The sequence below is a fragment of the Seriola lalandi genome, unplaced genomic scaffold (assembly GCF_002814215.2).
Source record: "Seriola lalandi dorsalis isolate HSWRI2012SDOR001 ecotype SW California unplaced genomic scaffold, Sedor1 jcf7180002054431, whole genome shotgun sequence".
Lineage (NCBI taxonomy): Eukaryota > Metazoa > Chordata > Actinopteri > Carangiformes > Carangidae > Seriola > Seriola lalandi.
The window spans coordinates 204,085-221,723 of record NW_019524984.1 but is presented as its reverse complement, the minus strand read 5'-3'; the positions used below and the strand labels follow the sequence as shown (position 1 = coordinate 221,723).

The window sequence follows — 17,639 nt, the reverse complement described above, 5'->3', positions numbered from 1 at the left end:
TGACTCTTCCTCTCCTCTTTGTTTTCTCCAGGACACCATGCACAGATGAACCAGCAGCACATGATACCTACCAGAAACTTCCAGATGCATCGCATGCCAGCTGACGACATCCAGGACGACTTTGATTGGGACTCCATCGTCTAGCCCCTAGACCTCCTTTTTTCAAACAAAAGGGAGCGAGGAGAGGAGGTGGAAGCCAGAGGAAGCCAGGCTGAGCTGAAAGGCCACAGGAGGAGGAGAAGGAGGCCACTGTGGGTGGGATGCAGAAGAACATTTGACAAGCTTTGGAGAAAGACAAGACTTCAGAGTCCTGACATTTTTACAAAAGCAAAACATAAATAGAAAATGTTACTTTGAAGACAATCATATTTAGTCGGACATGTTAAAGTGATTGCTTACGTACTTGTCTAGAGACAAGTAGAACACATTCACGTCTAAACCACATGCTCCTCAGCTCCTCAGCCAGCCCTCTCCCCGTCCCTAGCCAGCTGCCTTCCAAAGTCTGAACCCCTCTCCCCCCCGACCCCCTGCTCCGTAACTGTTATGTGATTCGAGCGATGTGTTCAGCTTGTAATTCTTCTCGTGTTGACATTGGCCTCAGCTGTCTCTTGGATGAGTTTATCTCTCTATTTTAAAAACGATTTTGTTCTTTTATTTTCTGTTTTTAAGAAACACAGGCCGTCTCTGTGAGTAATGTGATGGTGCTCGTTGGTGAGAAAGTGGGCCCCGCCGTGGCTGAATGGGTGGTAAAGTAAAAGTTAGGTTTACAATAACTGAGGTTTTGAACAGGGTGTTAAATGTTTAAGGATTGATATTAAACAAACCGAGAGAGACAGAAAGAGGGAGAAAGATCACCAAGTATCGTGATCTGTTTTCATAGCCAACCAGTGTGATCAGGCTCATTGCAACAGACTAGTTATGGGAGTACAACTTTGTTTTTCTTAGTTCTCTGTCTCAAGCACTTCAAGATGAGTGAATATGATGAGTGTGAGTAGGTGTTGATAGCAGGGAAGTCGGACAATTTTTGTCTTTTTAAAATTCATTCAACCCAAAGTAACCTGAGTTTTAGGTAGGTTCTCTGTGTGCATCGTGTGTTTGCTCCACCAGTCAGAAGCTGTTGTAACATTAAAGAGTTTTAATAGTAAAGTTCATCAGTTTTACATGAATAGCCTATTGATCATTAAACAAGCCTTCAGTAGCAATTAAATTGAGTCCAATCTACACATTGGCAAGGTGATATTTTCTTAGCTTATCGCCGATGTGTCAGTATTGGCTTATGTGTCAGCCAATAAGTAAAAAGAAACTGCAAAACATGTATGAGGTAATTTAGAAACTGTGTTTCAGTTACACAGTTTATCGACCAGAGAGTGTTTCCAGGTACATTTTTAAACTGTACTGTATCTTCTGCTCAGCAAATATCATAAAATCATGAAACAGAAACTAAATTGTTTGTTGGCAGAAATGGTGATATCAGTCCTATTTTTTATACTCTCAAATGCATCGGCCAAAATCAGTTGGGATCCAGCAAGACGGGTTTTGTAAAAAAAAAAAAAAAATGAACAGTTCAGGTCAGTGGGGTTTGAATTTATTAAAGGAATAGCTCAACATTTTTATTTGCTTTCTTGCTGAAACTTGGATGAGAATTTTTTGGGAGGGGCGTTGTTATGTGCCAGACTGTTTTTTGGACAGGTGCAGCGACTTCCTGGAGATATAACGTGATAACGAGTGACCGCCAGAGGTACTGGTAGGTGGATTTTCGGTTACCTTTGGACGAGCCACACTTGCTGTTTCCCGGAGTTTCCTGTATTTATGCTAAGATAATCTAACCGTCCTCTGGCTGTAGCTCCATATATGTCCCTACAGACATGAGAGTGGTATCAAACTTCTCATCTAACTTTCCCAAGAAAGTGTATAAGCATATTTCCCAAAATGTGGGACTATTCCTCTAAACAATAAAACATCACACATCAAACATCAATCATATAAACAATATTATAATCATTATAATAACAACAGTAAAGATCATGTATGCCAATTTTAGAGTAATCATTTTAAGCCTCACTGACTTGAAACAATTAAGAGACAAATAAAATATATAACTAATAAAAATCTCATGCTAGCCTCTGTGAAAGCTTTTTTTGATTGATTAATGATCAGTAGGATATTCATGATGTAGAACTCTCATAAGCATGACTTTTATGGTAAGTTTCTTTGATTTGTAAAATGAGTTGCATCCAAAGTCACCTACTGTACATCAGAATGAGTTTTTGATGCTACCCTAAGTGTTTATTGTCACTTCAGACATCAATGTTTTGTTGTGATAGATGCCGTAAGATGTTGCTATTATACAATCATAATAGAATGAGAAATGTGACTCATAGTACATAAAGAGTGGATGTGTGTGTGAGTGTTGCTTGAACATATGGTGTGTGCGTGCGTGTGTCTTTTGGTTTTATTGTAATTTTAGGGCTATGGTCGATTGCTGTAATCATCTCTATACTATCTATGAGCACAAAAGCAGATGCACACAGTGATTTAAAGACTAGATTTGAGATTTTGCATTTTTGTGAGAAGGGTTTCTCAAACACAGAACAGGGAGATCAGCGTTTCTGGAAACCTGTCTTCTGTGTCCTGTAACAAGTGACTCCTCAATCAGCCAGGTGCTGAACTTTAGAGACACTATGTTTAAAAAAACAAAAAAACAAAAAAAAAAAGGAAAAACAAGCCCTTTGCACACCTTCACTTTTTGTTGATCTTAACTGTTTTTTAAGATGCAAAGCACCTCCTGGGTCTAGCAAGCTATTCACTCATATTCTCATTCATTCATTCAGACACAGTAAGACTATCTGACCCCTAGTGGCAATTGTGAGGCATTGTCTCCATTTGATAATGAAAAGGATTATTTCTCTCTCCAACTACTAAACTGTGTATGGTGTTTTGCATCTATGACACTGTGTGTTCTTGTTTAAAGAAGTAGTTCAACATTTCGGGAAATACACTTTTTTTGCTTTTTTGCCTAGAGTTAGAGAAGATTGATACCATTCATATCAGTGTGGCAACTATGAGGCTACACGAAGCAGACGAGTAGCTCATCTTAGCACAAAGACTGAAAATGGGGAAATTTATGCTAAGCTAAACTATTTATCTCCTGGCTGAAGCTTCATATTTACCTTATAGACGTGAGAGTGGTATCAAAGATCTCATCTAACTCTCAGCAAGAAAGCAAATAAGATGATTTTCTAAAATTTCAAACTATTTCCTTGAGGCAATTTAGCTACTAGGGACTCCAGTAGTGACCGTAGTTTTAATTTCATATTGGGATGACAATCATGGATTCTTTTTTTATGATATTGCATAATGTCTTTGTTATTGTGAGAAAAAGCACTTTCAAGTCTCACGATTGTTTTATTGGATATTATAGAACCATACTTTTGAACACATAGAAAGTTTTGTGAAACTAGAACCAGCCCAGTTTTATACTGTATATCTTCTGTTGAACATGCAGATGAAGTCAAGTTCTCTTCTTTCAACTGATGATACTGCCGTTCATTTATATTTTCAGCAAATGTTTTTTCTTTTTTTGTTTACCTGCCAATCATACCTGTTCACACCTGCTTCTTTCTTGCTTTGTTTTGTCTGTCTTTGTATATCAAATGTCCACTTTTGTGTGGTAAATTGCCTCGCCTGTGGATCTCAACTGAGTTTTTAATCTTTGTTCAACTGCCAGAATTTCATAATTAGTGCTCAGACATGATACTTAGTCAGTTGGGTGACCCAAATCATGACTCTTTGAGGTGAGTGTGGGCCAAAGGACTGCAGCTGAAGACGGCAGTGAAAAAGAGCCATCAGTGTGTTTTCATTAAGACTCTATGGACCTGAAATAGTGAACATCCTGTAAGTCCTGGGTTGGTGTGAGGGTGAAGTGTGGTTCAGCTCTTCCAGGTGAAGACTGTGAGCACACAAGCTACCATTTACACACATCAGCCCAGAGGAAATCAAAAGAATTGAGCGAATGGATGTGGATAAAAGGGGAAAAGGTGAAGACAATGACTGGATCACAATCACAATTTTACATTAAGTCTGTATGCGTGTGCGTGTGTGTATTTGTGTGTTTGCTTGTGTGAGTTTAAGTTCTTTTTTTTTCTTCTTTTTTTTTTCTTTTCAAAAGACGATTTAAGTTTTTAAATACCGCTGGACATGTACCTGCCAGAGAGATTATTATTATTGGGAAAAAAAAGATGAAAAGATAAAAAAAGCCTTGTTACAATATGGGAGAGAACTGCCAACAAGTACTGCTGATTGGGGCCTGTTTTATTCAGTGCTGGTGTGTTGTTGTGCTTGTACATATATGTCTTTTCAATCATCCCTTTTTTCCTCTTGGGGGTGGGGTATCAAGGCAGGGGGTGGGTGTTATTCACAAAAGAGAGGAGGGAAAAGAATAGAGTATTTTGCTATTGTCCAATCAGAGGGTGACAGTATGTATATATATCTATATTGTATATATGTGATGAAAATGCGTTGGCTTTTTGTGTGACACTACCTTTTACCTGTACTATGGTTCTACATTCAGTGTTTCAGTGTTGATAATATATATTTGGTTTGTGTTTTATTTTTGTTTATTTTTTTTTTGTTTGTTTTTGTTTTGTTTGTTTTTTTTATTTTGTCTTTGTCATTTCTTGTATTTTTTTCTCCTATTTGTCCTTTTTGTTTATTGCACGGTTTATTACTTTTGTTGTCCGATGAGGTGACACAGCTACTCTTTGTATTCGTTTAGTGCTGTAAAATAACTCAAGTGTTATTAGAATTGTCGATACCACCGCCCACCCCACCCCCTTCCCCAATATGCATGAATGGCACTTAAAGAAATAAAATATGGTAACTTCACTGTGGAATAATGTGCTGCTTGAGCTTTTTTTCCTGAAAACTTTTAGCCTCACAACATAATCAGCAGATGTAGCGGTTGTCCAAAAGCCCAAAAGCATAAAATGAACTTAAAAGAGAACTCAAAAAAAAAAAAGATCAAAACTTGATGCATCAGATGATGAAATATCCTGACTTTAAATCAGTGTGGGTTGAGTTCCAAAAACACTGGATCCTACCTATTCCCACAACACAACAGCTCAAGACAGTTTTTTCTTTTTTTCCAATCCTCCATGCTTTATAAACACCCACGTTTTTCAGACTCTTTGACCACAGTGTGTAACACAAGACTTTCATTTAGACTTAACAGTAGAACATTTCCATGCAGAGCCACAGAAGACATCTGACTAGGATTTGAGAATTTCAATAATTTATTGTTACAAATTAAAATGTCACCACCACAGTTCCATACAGTGGGGAGAAAAGTGCCACGACCGCTTTAATCCAGTCAACATATTCACAATATACAGCAATGCTATCACATGAAAGTATGTACATGAAAATAAGAATCTGAAATAAATGAAGCTGTTCACAAACCGAGTTGTGCTTCACATGATGAGTAAAATGAATTTGTGTAGAAACTATTAAATTCCTCCTTAAACATTATTTAATTAATCTATTACTTTTATTAATTTTAAAGGATGAACCCCTTGTGATGCTCGTTTTCAAAAGGGTTTAGACAAAAATCGCGAACATTAACAGAAAATAAAGGCAGTAAAAAAAGAGAAATAAAATCATTTATGAAAGAATACTTCTGGTGCTTCATATAGCAATGGCAAAAGTACATTGGATCCACTGAGAGCTGGTGTGTGGTCTTACACAAGATATACATGTGATCATTCTCTTCACCCACCCAGCCCTCCGAGGACCCTCACGATATTCCCATATGGTATGGCACTTCATAAAATGTGTCACATTACACGTGTGCTTCACCCCTGCAGGATAGACCGGTGCCTCTGCTTCACAGTAGAGACGTCAGTTAAGCCACAGCATTGGAGTTACTGGGAAGAAAGGACTCAGACAAGATGGACATCATGTTCAAAGCTTCCTCTCTGCTGCTGCTGCTCCTGACCCTGAGCCTGAATGTTCAGTTATACTCATCAGGACCAATACGTAAGCCATGTATTTCCTCTGACCTCTTTTGATATGGATATGATTGCTTCAAGCTTTGACTCAAATATCAATCATAAATAATCAAAATGAATTCCAATATGTTTCTACATACATACATACATATTACAGCATTATTTCAAAGCTACTTTATTGTATTACAAAGGAAATGCCTCTGTAGGTTATTTATAGTAGGAAAAAAGCAAATCATAAGGGCACAGTTTTTGAATAGACTTTTTTACATATAATGTATATAAAATTATGTAATAGTATCTCAATGCTATTGTAGTCTGAGTAAATTTATTCATCAAATTATTCCAACTCAAATTTGTCTGTTGTAATTATTACAACTGATTTAACAGATTGCTGGAATTAAATTTCATGAATATTTGTTGATTTATGATTGTGTGGTGTCAGAATACACTGAATGTACTAATTCAGAAAAACATTACAGAGGTATATAAACATGTTTAATAATGTTAACCTGCATTTGATGTGACATAATAGGAAGACTGTGAGAGAACAGAACCTCAGAGTGGGAAAGGCAAATACTGGTTTGGACATTTTCTAGCTTATAAATAATAATTTAAAAAAAGTGCATTCAGTTTGGACACTGACCTCAGTCAAACCCACACATGGAGAATAAAACTCCTGAGCCTGATTAACAATCAAACGTATCTCAAAGTGCTTTCATGGCCTTTTCAATGACACACCTGCTCCTGTTAGCATATTACCCAGTGAGACATTTGAACTAAACTTGGATCACTACACACCCTCCATGTTTGTATCAGGTCACTGGAGAGGTCCTTAACTGTTACATAATCAGCCATCGTTAAACTGAACACCATTTTTCTAGACTTACTTTGTGGGTACACGGCTGCACTTTGGCTTACTATGTGTCATGTGTCTTAGCTTTAAAAGTCAAATTAATAGACCCTCGTCTACAACATAGAGGAATATGAGAGGGCCATTGGCATTGACAGCATAGGCTTCTATGTGTAATTATTATATATTACTGAGAAACTGTAGGAATTATACTTTATCAATTAAGATAAATTATGTGAAGTCCTCATATTTATTGTTTTGATATTCCAATATATTTTAGGTAAATAAGGCTTCCTTTGTTGACTACCTTGGAGAACATATAAAATGATTATATTGCTAATGCATTGGAGAACCAGCACAAGGTTCTGGTTCTAGTACTGACTGCCTAACTTCTGTTGCAGCTGCCACAGTTGTTCAGTCTTCTGTTATTGCCGAAGAACCAGGTCCAGGTCCAGCTGAAGAAGCACCAATCCCAGTCATTCCTGTAGAGACTTCAGAAGATGGACCACAAGAAGAAAATGCAAACGAAGAAACAACTGTTGTTGAAGAGAGTGCTGGGGAAAATGCATCTTCAGAACAGGACGATGTACCGGATCCAGATCCGGCAGCAGCAATTCCCATTATTCCTGTAGGGGCTGCAGAAGATGAAGAAAATACAGAAGAAGCTGCTCCAGAGGACACGCTACCGATAGTCCCTGATGACCAGGCTGAAGTAGAACCAGGCGCTTCTCAAGAACCTCTTTCTAGTGCACCAGAAGAGGAAAAATCTGTTTTTCTTATTCCTCCAGAACCTGAGACCGAAGACTTAGTTCAAGAGGAACCTGTAGGTTTTTTTATTGAATATCCTGAAGAGGATACAGCTTTCTCAATAATCCTGGGGGATCCCACAACTAATGAGGAACCCGAGGAACCTGAGACCTATGAGGACGCTGCGGCAGAGGACACAGCACCTGCAGAGTTACTCCCAGAATCTCCAGTTGTCATCGTGCCTATCCCGATCGTCTCAGAAGAAAATGACGAAGAGGATCCTGGCACTAATGAAGAACATCTTCCCAGTACACCAGAAGAGGAGGAATCTTTTGTTAATGTCCAAGCAGAACTTGAGACAGAAGAGGAAGGTCAAGAGGAAACAGCACCACAAGAAGTAGCCCTTGGAGAACCTGTTGTCGTTCTTGTGGACCCGACTAGTAAGGAACCAGCTCCAGAAGACCCAATCCTCTTAATTCACCTGGAGGACCTTGAGCAGGAGGCTCCAGAGGATGACATAGAAGAAGAAGAAGAAGACAAAGAAGTTGTCCAATCAGATCCTCTTGCGGAGGAACCAGAGGAGATTCTTCCAGAGATTCTCGTTATAGCTGTCACTGAGACCCCATCTGAATCTGAGGCCACAGAGATAGTATTGGATCCAGTGGAGGAAGTCCCAGTAGCTGCAACAGAGACTGTAACTGAAGCCCCAGTTGAACCTGTCACAGCCCCTGCACCAACTGTCACTGATGCAGAGGCAGAGAGAGCTCCTGCTCCTGAAGGTGGCAATGGCACCAGCATGACAACACACACAGAGGATTTTACAGCTGCAGTCACACTGACAGCAAAAGAACCTGCGGGTAAGAATCGAATTCAAAAACATTTATGTTGGTTTATATTTGACTACAATGTTAATTCGTCTGAAAAGCTGAACCTGAAAAGTTGAACTTTTCTTCGTACTATATTCAAGCAACATTCCAGGATGCAATTATCATCACGGCATTTTGATGAAATTCCAAAAAATAGGTGGGAAAAAACCCGGGGGGCACATACAGTGTTGTAACATGTTCGTGTCTGCGTAAGAGCTCACAGTGAGAAAAGTAGAGTCATTATAAGTGTTGATTTTACTAATGACAGTTTTTGTCTCCCAGCTCAGGTTAACAGAGGGGCAGAGCTCGAAGCAGGATTTTTCACACTGACGTTTTTTATCACAATCGGATTTCTTTGAACGACTATATCCAAGAAGCTGCGGTGAATAAGAGTGAGTACTAAACTCATTTGTTTGAATCCGTGATTCATTTTCTCGCCGATTATCAAATAGTTTGGTAACAAAAATATTTCTTTTTGTTTCTTCACATCTATCAAAGTGATTCTCTGTAACATTACATCTCTTTAGTAACCATAACTGTTTAAATGTAGGATCCAGTTACTCAGTATGAAGCTGAAGACATTCTCTGGACTGATAGCATGGCCACACAACATCAACAACACTGTTGGTTGATCTGACCTTATAATTCTTTCTCCTTTTCAGGACACTGAAGTTAAGATCATCTGACAAAGCTGAGCAAGGTTCCCTGCCTCAGATCTTCACTAAAGAAAAGCCAGCTCCAAAGTTTGCATGGCCAGAATGCAACTAAAATAATGGAAACCAGTGGTGGAGGAAGAAATACTGAGATCTTCTACTTGAGAAGAAGCAACACCTTAATATAAAAATATTCTACTACAAGCAAAGGTCCTGCATTCATGTTTTACTTAAGTAGAAATATGGAAGTATTATCATTATCAGCAAAATGTACTTAAAGTATCAAAGGTAAAAATAGTAATTCGACAACAGAATGACCCCTGACGCATTAATATGTAAGAAGCATTTTCCTCTTGGTTTTTGGTGGAGCTAATCTTAACTACATATATACTACTGTGTAGTTTTCTTATAAACAGTCAGTATTTCTCAACAAAACGCATTGTGTATCCTCAAGGTCTCATTCTTTAAAAAAAAACATTTGTGAGGTTGAGTTTTTTATAAGTTTATGTCCATGTTTACTTCACTGCCTCCACACATTTCTACTCTTCTTTGTGGCAATCAGCAAAAAAAAACAAAAACAGCCTGAAACCAGAGGCAGGAATGCGTCTTTGTGCAAACAAACAAACAAAAGAGGGACCTGTTTGTGAAAATATTACTCCACTGCGCTACTAGTGGTCAAAAACTCAACAGGGTACCTTTAATGTATGGCAATGCATCATGTTTTACAGACTGATTGTAAGTTTTATATGTAAAATCTTAAACTGCAAAGTAACTGCAAGTGTCAGAGAAGTGTAGTGGAGTAAAAAGTACAATTTTCCCTCTGAAATGCGGTGGAGTAAAACTATATATCAAAGCACTTGACTTCAACACCGTGTCTTGACCTATGCAAGCTGTGGCATGGCTATTATAAGCAGATTATTAGCTACTTGAGAAGGTGATAACATACTAGTATAAAGGGTTGTGCATATATCAGGATGGTATAGCAGTGCTTTTTGAGGAATGCGAGCATGTGACCAACCTTACATAAGCAGGTCGTAGTTCTCCATAAAATGTGATGTGTAAGCATTTATGAATGTTGCGATTCATCTGCGTGATCATGATTTGATTTTGAAATTTATGGATGATGATAACTTTCATGCGCTTGTGATTTTCCTTGCCGAGCTCTTTGAACGCTGAGCGCAATAATGAGTAATGGTTAGTGCAGGTATAGTGAATATTTTCCTTCTTTTCTTGAGAACAGGTCAAAAATCAAACATTGTCCAGCCTTTAAATCACAAAATGTCCTTCATGCACAGCACATGTATTTCAGCTGGCCTCATGGTTCATACATGCACACATCCCACCACCACTATTAAAAAGCGCACACCTCCCACATGCTGTGTAAGAGCAAGTGGACCTATCACTTTTCCTGTTCTGTCATGCAGCATGAGACGGAGAGCTCTCCTATCAATCACACTTTGGCATGCTGCAGCACCAGCTATATGTTCACGGCTCATCCTGCACACAGTAAATATTTTTAGGATGGTAAGCGGCGCATGATGTTCCACATGAATGCTTTCAACTGTGTTCTGTACCAAACCTGCACCCAAGTGGAGAACAGCTACAACAACCTTTGTAACTGTTGCCACTTTTAATTGCACTTGTTTTAAAGAGTCTGTATGAAATAAATGCTGATTTTTTGCAAAGATTCCTGTAGAATAATTTTTATACATTTTACAAAATTTATAACATGTACGTGGCTTTTTCATGCTTTTGAAGCCTTGGCATTTCAAATACTAGCTTATTTTTTATTTATTCATAAAGTCTCATTGAAATCAAGATCTCATTTACAATAGCAATCTGAGAACAAGTTACATATATACAACATCACTAAAAGACACATAGCAGTCAGTACATGCAGAGACACAAATTGAAACAATTACAAATATTATTTAAAGTATTGACAGGTAAAGATTTGTGTAAGAAGACTGATAAAACAGCCAGGCTGATATATGGTTCAGTATTAGATTATTGCAGATATATTGGTTTCAGTGTATGCCAGCTGATAGGAACAAGAAATTCCAGGGCAGAAATGCTAAATCAGTTTTAAGTAAATTTAGTAACAGTGTCAACCATCAGTTTGTCACCACAGAATGCTGACAAGTGGATTTTTCAGAGGTATTATGTCCTGCTTAGTTTGCATCCAGCCTTGGGAGAGGTGTGCGCTCTACTCAGTGCAATTCTTAGTTAATGTTGTTTTGCCCTTTATTATGTATCAACAAGAATTAGACTGGCAGCCATCCACGTGTTGCATAATGTATTATATGTTATTTACAGTATGTGGAAGGTTTCTTTGTGGAAATGAATTCTCTGTGTTTTACTGTCACTATTTATGCGAACTTTGATGTAGTCATGATACTCATTGTCTCTTTGGAATTCAATTTTGTCTATAAAGTGACAAATACAAAGAAATCAAATATATTCACTTTAACTGAACTCTTTGTAATTAATGTTATCTTCTGGCAGCGTTGGATAGATGATAAGAGCTTTTTCAGTTCCTCTTGGTAGATCTAAATATTTCTCGCATTAGTATTTTACAGGAATCTGGCATGAAAACACTGGAGGTTGATGGACATCCTCATATGGGAGACAAGGAGTTACAGCTGTCATAAAAAGCAGAACGGCCTGTGACAGCTGTCAGCCTGATGGACATGTGAAGGTCGTCAGAGTGGAGCATGGGTGGAGGAATTTGACTTTGCTGGACCTGTGGAGAGGAAAGCTTGTGAAAAGGGGGACAGAAAAATCAACACATCTGGTTGTGGGATGCTTTAAGCGCTCGGGTCAAAGAAGCAGATGAGGTGAGTACATGAATGATCCACAGCAGGATCCCTCTTGTGTGACAGAACTACTGAGATTTGTTTGGATCAAATACAAATGGGAAAGTCAGAACAGGGGATGCAATTAATAAAGAAACCCCAGATGAGTTACCTCAGATGTACTAAACGCCACTTTTAAATGACTTACTAAGTCACGCTTGAAGAAGAAATTGTGACACAGATCCTTTCATAATCATTAAGAGGAAGAATAGTGTTTCCTCTTTTTCCTGTTTTATGCAAGAAAACACAACTACAATAGATACTCCACCACTTAGTTGTGTGGTTCCCCCTGTGCACTGTGCAGAGAGCAGATTTTCCTACAACCACACGCAGATGGCAAAAATGAAATATTTAAGTGTATCAGTCCTGTTCTACCTACTCACAGTTTGCACATCTGCAGGCAGAGACGCTCATGTGAGGCGAACACAACTTGTTCGTTGTAGCACAGCAGCCTCTAGTGGCCACAGACATCACCTGTAAGTAATGGTAAAACAGCCATGATCACCTGGCTTGCCCTTTGAGAACCAACTTAACTAATACAGCCTATAGCAGGACTGTGATTAGATGATAGAGGCCATGTGGACACTGGAGAAGAAGCCATTGCTGCTTCTATTAACTAATATTTTTTTCGTCTTGAATGTACAAGATATAAAATCTTTGTCTGAGCTGTTTTCTATGTTCCATATAATTAGAATAATATCTTGTGTTCCTCCACAGAGGCTGGGGTTTGTCATTAAAATGATATATACTGAAAGTTTGTACCATACAACATAACATTTATACTGTGGCAGCTATCCCCTCAGCAACTAACGTGACTGTGGGCAACTAACAGGACTGTTTTAAGATATTTTATTTTTATGTTTTGCATCAATGTGATGAAGTCCTTTAATTGTCATGTATTTAATTAACCAAAACAGGCAGACCTGTTTGACTATCAACAGTTTCTTATTAGATTTTCCAGAAAATGTTCTAGGCTATATCACAGCAAATATTGATTGTAAAGTTTCTCATTATGTGATGGAGGATTTTATCTATATCACCCATCCCGAGAGACGCCTTGTTTCCATTATTCCTAAAAGAAAGAAATCTACTTTCATTCACTGCACAATGTTTTCGCTGATGAAGCCAGATTAGATTTTGGATAGTAAAAGCATTTTTTCATCTATCTATGTTCATGTGACTTTTATTTCAAAAGGATAGTTACAGTTGTAAAAACTTTGACAGTGTATTGTGTAGTGTATTAGCCTACTGCTGAAGTTGTGAAAGATCTCTTGCTTCTTTCTTTTTTTGTGACGTGTACTGTCACACCATGTAAATTTTACTTTCAAAATAAACTTGTAGCTGCTTAAAAAGTTATTTTTGTGAGGAAAAAAAGATCACATATAGGGCATAATTTTCTGATCAACCTCTCATTTATTTTGAAATTACTCACTTGAAATCCGGTCCTAGATTCCTACCGAATCAGCTGTGTAATAATAATTATGAGAGAAAATCATTTTAATTCAAGAATATTAAAGTTTGGGGCATTTTACCACCAAATAACACCTTTTATCCTGCATTTACCTGCTTTTACTGAGTTCTTCTGAGCTATTCATGGATGCACAGATGGCACCAGCCCACAGGCCCATTATGCTCACACATGAATCTGAGCAAGGTACTTAATTGGCATGGTTTCATGTTAGGCTGCAGTGTGGACAGGACCTGACTCTGAACCACTGCCTGCAGGAGAGGAGACCAAGGAGCCTTGGCGTCTACAAAAACCTCCTTGCGTGCAGACTGACTTGAACATCATTATTGCCCCATCACTGCATATCTGTGTGTGTGTGTGTGTGTGTGTGTTCTGTCTGTCTGTCTGTCTCTGTCTGTGTGCGTGCGTGTGTGCACGGGTCTGACAGGCTGCCTCTCCCAACTCCACCACACCACGAACCGAGTTACTGAGGAGGCTTTCGACTCAAGCCTCCATCCGCCATTTTCAGCAGATTGAAAGCAGGTAGAGCACAAACATCACAAGTCCCCGGTCAAACAAAGCAGGTAAGTGCGCGTAATGAGTAGCCTAAACCCAAAATAAGCCACCCAGCGACAGGCAACATTGAGGGAGGGGGGGGGGAAAAAGAAGCTCCAAGCACCTTAGCTCCGGCCAGCATCGGGAAGAATAAGGAGAGCGGGCGGTTTGCCTACAAGGGTAACAATAAACTGCATCCTTCAGGCGCTGCACGGTTTACAGATCCGTCTATTTTACTTGTGTTTGGCAACTTTTCTTTGATGAGCAGAGGCTGAACGCTTTAAAATCCGCACACGCCCACATTAAAATCTCCTGCTCCGTTTGTTGCTTGAACTTCAGCAGGGAGGGATTTAAAAATGTCTGATCACAACTCCAGCACCAAGTGGGTTATAGCAAAGAAAAATCATGTGAACCTAAATGAACTGGACAACAAAAAAAAAGTTCATGCATTTTTATTTAATAGGGTGTGAAAGAGCCTAGGTTTGACAATAAGGGTTATTGTCTCCGCCACGCCATTTATCTGCCTCTGAGATAATATTAACAGCACATCATCAAGTCTGTCAGGTGAGAATATTTGCTATTGTGGGAGTTGTATGGTTTTTTTTTGTTTTTTATGAATTCACATTGCTGTGTGAGCCTAGCCTCGCAACACATGGGTCAGCAGCTTATTGTGCTCCTTAACAATTGGCTTTTCTGCCAGTTGGGACAAAAAGCAAGTTACTAAAGCATAGCAAGTGCTTGTGATGGCAACATTTTGAATACTCGGTATATCTGTAAATGCAATAAAGTTGAAAGTGGACTGATCCGTTTGTCAATGACCAAAAACTAATTGGCAACTACTCTCATTATGCATTAATTGTTTGAGCCATTTTCTAGGGAAATATTCACTGGGTCCAGCTGCTCAGACGTGTGGGTTTACTGCTTTTCTCTGCTTTTATATGATTATAAATGGAGTATCTTTTAAGTTTTGGGCTGTTGGTCTGACAAACAAGCAATTTGAAGGCCTCACCTTGGACTCTCGGAAGTTGTGATGAGCATTTTTCATTTCATTAGTTGAAGCTTTAAAAATCAGCCCGTGTTCATTTATAGGCTACTCTTGAAATGAATGAGTGGCTTCAAACTGGTTTGTATCATAGGCCAACTAGGGAGAATGAAATACATTCAATATGCTGTCTACCTGCGGTTAAATTTACATGTCACAACCTGCTGTCCTTGAGGGCACAGCGGCCTCTTGTCGTGAACCAGGACCACTATGGAAATAAGTCATAGCAGAGTTTTGTTTTCATCTGGTGTCATGTTTCATTTTACAAAGGAAACTAGTATTGGAAGGATGGCGTGTTGCTTTCGCTTATATACAGTTGACCTCTTTGTAATGAATTCACTTTGATGATGTCCTTCCATCCATTTCTTAATATACTCAATATTTACAGCATTATCACATGAACTGTATATTTACAGTCCACGTGATAACACTGCACTGAGACTCTGTGCCTGCTGTCTTGTGGAAACCCACCTGAACAGGTAAAGTCTCCTCATCTTTAAAACTGAAGATAAATTTAAAGATGCAGTTTTTTTTTTTTTTAAACATGTCATAGATAATTGTATTTGACATTTTCACAGTGATACCTCTTGATAACAAATGAAATCTGCTATCTCTCATGTATTGTAGGTCATGGCTATCACTGGAGGGACAGTGGAAACTCTGGATGAAATTCCAGCCCACATGTGGAAGGGTTTGCCTGAAAGTTTGAGCCTCAGACCTTCTGCTATAAATCAAAGCCGCATCGGTGAGTTAAAAAAAGTGTGTCCGCTCTGTTCAGAGAACTGCAACAGCAACATCTTTTTAACAGCTTACATGCTGATTTCCATATGCAATTCATGAGTTGTACATCTCTGAAACTGACTGTCTGCAACCTGAGATGCTGGACCACAGTGAGACCAAGCGATATGGAAAAACTGAAGAGATTCAGTTGATTTTTTTAAAATTTATTTATTTATTTTTAACAATTTTGAAGCTCAATATTTTCAACAGGAGGGAAATCTGAATGTCAGTCATGTTCAGTTTTTGGTAACATAGTCGTAAACATTATGTTTATTATTGAAGTCATAGTTAAAGGTGATGTTGTACTGGACTATGTTATATTGAGAGGTGTTTCTAATTAGGCTGTACGGGTGTACCTTATAAAGTGGACACTGAGTGTATGTGTGAACAAGAAAATGAAAGATAAAATATTGAAGTAGACTTTTTGCCTAGAAATTGACATCAAACTTGGGGCAAATACAATAAAGAAGAAAATGATAAGACAGAACTAATAAATAAACATACAAATAAACAAACAATCAATTTTGAGTTGCTGTTTAAAAGCAGCCAGTGATATTTTAGTAAACTTAGTAAACTGAACTTAAACTTCAAATTTAGCAGGGCTTTTACTAATCCATCGCATCATTGATTTAATCCATTAATCATTTAATTAGGAAAAACTAAAATAATGATACTTTTAACCTTGACCTCCTGTCAAACAAAATACTCCGTCTTATCACACAGTGTTGTAAATATTAAGATTTAGACAAGTTGTTGTATACACAGAGGTATGGTGTTGAATCAGTCTTGAACAATCTGTAATTATTACATCAAGGTTTATTTTTTACATCATCACGATAATCCTTGAGTCTCAGGATCCTCGAGGATGTGTGTCAGAACCACGTTGTCAGACAGTCTCTCCTAGAAGACATTCATAGTGTTGTTCAAATGAAAAGTTAAAGTGAAAGAACTAGTTCTATCAGGAGTGAAAAGGGAGACCACAGCTGGTTCACAGAGCTGCTCAATTGCAGCACGAAGTGGTTGTGAATTTTGGATTGTCTGTTTTGGGAACAACCCCCCCCCCCCCAAAAAAAAAAAAAAAATATCCAACATCACAAAGGTTTCAGGGGGAGGGGGTTTCTGAAGCTGTCCAACAAGATGTTCCGGTGAAGCACACTGGCAGATCGAGGTTACTCTTGACTGATGCCTCCATGATAATCTCATAAATGTGATAATTCAAATTCATCAAGAATCTTTCAACCTATGAATTAAAAGTTGTCATATAGTTTCTGTAACAAATCACAGCACAAAATATATTTCTTCAGGCTCCACTCTTTAAATGTTCCTACCAACTGTACATAAGCGGATACAAATTTCATCACATTTAGTGAGGAAAATATAAAATCTGAAAGGTATGTGATGTTTTTCCTCATTTTTATTTTCAGGTGTCTGGGCCACTCGGGTCATTCCTAAGGGCAAGAGGTTCGGGCCATTTGTTGGAGAGAAGAAAAAAAGGTCCCAGGTGACCAGTAATGTTTACATGTGGGAGGTACGTTACAGGCTGCTCTGTTGGCTCCTTTCTCTAAAACACTCACCTCCTTCTTTGTGGTAGTCACTGCATAGCTGAAACGAGCCCAACTACATTCTCTATCAGTATAGAGTTTGTACTGAAGCTATAAAGCTGTGCGTCAGCTCTTAAAACCCTACAATAAATGAACGCAATCATATGGAGTTTTTAAGGCACAACAGTGTGTTGTGGCACACTGTGACAAATGTTTCAGCTTCCACTTCAACAGGGGTGACCCCATTGAGTGCTCCTTTTCAGATTTTCTAAATAGATGTATATATGCATACACATGT

General features: G+C 38.5%; 2 protein-coding genes across 2 annotated transcripts in view; both read left to right on the top strand.

Annotated features, from left to right (window-relative positions):
• foxj3 (forkhead box J3) overlaps positions 1–4,895 on the top strand; it is a 111,369-nt gene extending 106,474 nt beyond the window's left edge. The window contains exon 12 of the mRNA XM_023410720.2: positions 32–4,895. Within this exon, the coding sequence (XP_023266488.1) occupies positions 32–144 (113 nt within the window). The 3' untranslated portion in view covers positions 145–4,895. The remainder of the gene's footprint in view (positions 1–31) is intronic.
• Positions 4,896–5,856: 961 nt separating this feature from the next.
• Positions 5,857–10,808, top strand: LOC111658255 (uncharacterized). Its single transcript, XM_023410717.2, has 4 exons — positions 5,857–6,033; positions 7,257–8,459; positions 8,751–8,860; positions 9,131–10,808. Exons 1-3 carry the CDS (start codon positions 5,946–5,948, stop codon positions 8,825–8,827), a joined length of 1,368 nt encoding a protein of 455 aa, XP_023266485.1. The 5' UTR covers positions 5,857–5,945; the 3' UTR covers positions 8,828–8,860; positions 9,131–10,808.
• The last annotated feature ends 6,831 nt before the right edge of the window (positions 10,809–17,639 follow it).